General features: G+C 66.7%; 2 protein-coding genes across 3 annotated transcripts in view; one reads left to right on the top strand and one right to left on the bottom strand.

Moving 5' to 3' along the window:
• LOC102369068 (acylphosphatase-2-like) overlaps window positions 1-341 on the bottom strand; it is a 4155-nt gene extending 3814 nt beyond the window's left edge. Inside the window, exon 1 of the mRNA XM_025214925.1 lies at window positions 236-341. Coding sequence (XP_025070710.1) covers window positions 236-341 — 106 coding nt within the window. The remainder of the gene's footprint in view (window positions 1-235) is intronic.
• Window positions 342-1125: 784 nt separating this feature from the next.
• The window catches only part of CUNH11orf80 (chromosome unknown C11orf80 homolog), a 6145-nt gene continuing 3245 nt past the window's right edge, over window positions 1126-4025 (top strand). The window contains exons 1-5 of one of the 2 annotated variants that reach the window (XM_025214913.1): window positions 1126-1595; window positions 1767-1822; window positions 2176-2247; window positions 3389-3581; window positions 3862-3988. In XM_025214913.1, coding sequence (XP_025070698.1) covers window positions 1455-1595; window positions 1767-1822; window positions 2176-2247; window positions 3389-3581; window positions 3862-3988 — 589 coding nt within the window. In that variant the 5' untranslated portion in view covers window positions 1126-1454. Of the gene's footprint in view, window positions 1596-1766; window positions 1823-2053; window positions 2984-3388; window positions 3582-3861; window positions 3989-4025 lie in introns of those variants that run through there. The other variant, XM_025214912.1, reaches the window with a different exon arrangement.

Raw genomic sequence — 4025 nt, 5'->3', positions numbered from 1 at the left:
GGAGCGGGGTGGGGGGTCTTAGGGGTCATGGTGCGGGGTGGGATGGGTCTGTGGGGGGCTGGACTGGGGTCTTAGGGGTCACATGGGTGGAGCAGCCAGAGGTGGAGGCCTGGCACCCCGGGCGCCTGGGTGCTATCGTAGCCTGGGGTCCGGGGGCTCCCGAGTGGGAGGCTGCCACCCCGTGCCTGCTCGCATCTCCCCCTCCTTTGGCAGGTCGTGGAGCAGCTCCTGGTACGGCTGGGGCCCCCGGAGGCGGGAGGCCGGCTGGTGCTGTGCACCGAGGCCCCGGACACAGCCCCGGGCAGGAGCCGGCTCCAGTGCGTGACCAGTGGTGAGCGCATCGTGGGGTGGGTGGGGGGAGGGCTTTGGGGTCCCTGCTGGGCCAGGCTTGGGGTCATGGTGCCCCCTGGCTGTCTCCTACAGTTGCCGCCCAAGGTCCCTTTGGTGCCTGGAGCCTTGGCGAGCAAGTCTGGAGAGGTAAGCGCCCCCCTGGGACCCCCCTCCTCTCCTGCCCGCGCACGCAGCCCAGGCCATGCCAGCCCCTGGCACCCAGAACCAGCCCTGCTGCGCGGGCTCCCACCCCCGCACTAAACCCCGAGATCCCACTCCCATCTCGGAGCTGGAGAGATCCCAGGGGTCCGGGCTGTCACCCCCCAGTCCCTTCCCAAAGCTAGAGACAACCCAGGGGTCCGGGCTCCCAGCTCCCCTTACATTAACCCACTGTCCCCTGCTCCCCTCCGGTGTGGGGAAGAGAAGCCAGGGGTCCCGGCTGCCACTCCATCCTGGGGTTGGCGGTCCCAGGCGTGGGTGACCAGTGTGTCCCCTCGCACAGACGCAGGCGGGCGGCTGGCCGAGCTCCCTGTACAGTGGATCAGCCCACGGGACGCCTGCGTGTGCTGCCATGAGCTGCTGGCTCCCGACGCGCTCCGGCTGGCCTTCCAGGTGCGTGGTCCTGCCCCCGGGCTGCCTCCAGCCAAGCATCCCAGGGGGAGCGGGTCCGAGATGAGGCTGCGCCAGGTTCTGTTCAAACCCCCCAGCCCAAGACTGGGGCACTGGGCATCATAGAGACCCCTTAGGCTGGGATTGGGGGCACTGGGGGCTGTGCAGACCCCTCAGGGTCCCTTGTCCCACTGGGCATTTCTCCACCCTCCCCATAACCCCTTTCAAGCTGACAAAGGACAAACAGGACGCACGTGAACGGGGACAGGGGTGGCCATTTGGGAGCCCTCCCGCTACCCGCTGCTCCCAGGCGTGGGGTCCCAGCACGTGGCTGTGCCGCTAAGTAGGCCAGTGATGCGGGTGCCTAAATATAGCTGGGGCAGCCTGGTTTCTGGGGCGCTTAGCCCCACGGGCCTCGGCCAGACTGGGGCCACGTGGCTTGGTGGCAAGGCCCCTGCGCCAGGCAGGAGGCTGAGTGGGGGCCCACCAGCTTGGTCCTGCCCCCCAGCCTTGCCATGGCTGGGACCCTGTTTGGGGCCTGTAGCCAAAGCCCCTCTATGCTGCTCTTGCAGGCGGAGGAGGAGCCTGGGGAACTACAAGCCGCCTGCCAGGCCCTGCAAAGCTTCATCCACCGGGTCAGCCTCCTGCGTCCCAAGGTAATGCCCCCTGGTCCCAGCCTGGGAGGCCTGTATAGCACCTGGTACCCCCCAGTCCCGGCCTGGGGGGTCTGCACGGTGCCCGGCACCCCGTGATCCCAGCCTAGGGGGTCCAGCTAGCGGCTAGCTGCCTGTGCTGACCTCTGCCACCCACCCCCCTTCTCTCTGCAGATGAGGTTTCACTACTGCGTGAATGTGCAAGGCGCCATCTCTGCCCAGACCTACTGGTGAGCAAGTGGCGGTGGCCGGGACATGGGGGCAGAAGGTGACCAGGCCTCGGGTCACTGGGACAGGCCTGGGGTGGGTGCCGTCACCTGGCTACGCAGACCCCTGCTGCCCTCCTCATCCTCTGTGCCTGGGCGGATGCCACACACAGCACATGGGAACTTCATGCACACACATGCGTGACCCCCCCAGTAGGCTGGTGACCCCTGTGTGGCTCTCACCTGTTTACCTGTGTATCCCAGGTCCAGGCCTAGGGGCACCTGGAGGGTGTCGGGCGGGTAGCACAGTGCTCCCATGCAGGGGGCATGATGGTTTGCAGCGCTTGTACCATGTTGACACGTGTCCTGCCCTGCAGCGAGGCGTCACAAGCTGGCGTGTGTGTCCTGAGCGGGACCGAGCTCGTGGCTGACTGGAGGCATTACATACAGTAAGGGGGGGCCGGGCACTGGCCGGGCAGGGGACCTGAGGGCACCTGGTGCTCCCTGAGGGGGCAGGAGGAGCAGAGCTCCCTGCAGCAGGGTGGAGAGATCAGAACGGGCCCCTCTGACCTTGGGGTGTCCGGGACGGCGGGGGCGGGTGTCTGCAGGCTGGTGCCTGGCTCCGAGCTCTGCCAGCCAGCGCAGAGCGGGGAGGGGCGGCTCCAGCTGCTCCTTGCTTTGCTGGCTTCTTCCTGGAAAAGTACAGAGTGCCGGGATCAGTAACTAACGGGCAAGACTGGGACCCTTTTATACCAGGCATTATATGAACCCCCAGGCCAGGATTGGGGGGCGCCAGGTGCTGTACAGACCCTCTGGACCAGGATTGGGGCTGGGCCAAGCACTGTATGGACCCCCCGGGGCCAAGATCAGGGGGCGTGGGGTACTGGACAAGCCCTCCAGGCCGGGATCAAGGCAATGTGGGCAGGACGGTAGGTACAGGAACAACCCCAAGTCCCTGGCAGATGCAGGAGAGCCAAGCGCAGCGGCTGCTCCAAGCCGCAGTGCCCGCGGGGCCAGAGCAACTTCCCTGGAAAAATACGGGGTGCGCGGCCAAGCTGAGCCTGGCACAGCCCTGGGGGCCTCAGTGCCCGCCCAGCCACCCCCAAGCCTCCAACAGGAGGCAGTGCATGCACCTGCGTGTGTGCATGGCTTTTTCCATGGGCTGTCACCTCCAGATGCTCCAAGGTGCCCTGTTGGGGTGGGGGGCGGGGGGGCAGCCACCTCTTCTCACTTGTGTGTGCATGTAGGTATCTGTGTGCACACGTGTGTGTGTGGTGTGTATGTGTGTGTGTTGAGGGGGCGAGGGCCTGTGTGCATGTGCACACGTGTGTGTCTGATTCTGTGGGCACATGAGTGCCTGGGCAGTGCCTGGCACGATGGCGAGACCTGGTTTCACCAGGGGGTCTGTACAGCGCCTGGCACCCCCTGATCCAGGCCTGGGGCATCTGTACAGCACACAGTGCCCCCCTGACTCCAGCCTATGGGGTCTGGGCACTGCCTGATTCCCCCCAATCCCAGCCTGGGGGGGTCTAGGCAGACACTGCACCCTGATGCGGGCCGTGTCCCTGTGTTGTCTCCCGCTGCACGCAGGCCAGGGCCCCCCGGTACCCCTGTGCCCTGCAGGAAGCTGCACCCGGTGCTGGGCTGTGCTACTCGCTTGCTGCTCCCTGCTGCGGTGGCTGAGGCCGGCAGCAGTGGGGAGCTGAGCCTTGTGCCAGCCGCTGCCTTGTGCCCCTGCCTGCGGCCGCTGCCCAACCAGCCTGCCCAGCTCAACACCGTCTCTATATCCTTTGGTGCTCCACCACGGGGGGCAGACACCAGGGTCCCGCTCCCCCCTGAGAGGCAGGTGGCAGGGACCCAGTAACACAGGCCAGGGGTCCCTAGCTCCAGCCCTGGCCCCAGGCTGATGGCTACAAGACACCCTCCGTGGCATCTACCCCTGGATAAGCGCCTGTCTGTGCTCTGGGTCCTGCTGTGACTGCCCCAATTGCAGGGGGCCTGGGGGGCAGCTGCACCCATGGGCCTCCAGCCTGGTGGCGACCTGGTTCCTTAGCAGGCGGCACGTATTTTGCTACGACCCGGCTGGGCTGCCCCTGCCGGCCACGTTCCTCAGAGACCCGGCGCACCTGGCAGACTGGGAGAGACATGGCTACGTGGCCACGCCAGATCCAGGGCCAGGCCCCAAAGAAGGTGCTGTGGCAGGGGTGCGGGGGGGTGCACAGGGCAG

Source organism: Alligator sinensis, unplaced genomic scaffold (genome assembly GCF_000455745.1).
Source record: "Alligator sinensis unplaced genomic scaffold, ASM45574v1 scaffold1302_1, whole genome shotgun sequence".
Lineage (NCBI taxonomy): Eukaryota > Metazoa > Chordata > Crocodylia > Alligatoridae > Alligator > Alligator sinensis.
This window is presented reverse-complemented; position numbering and strand designations above follow the sequence as displayed.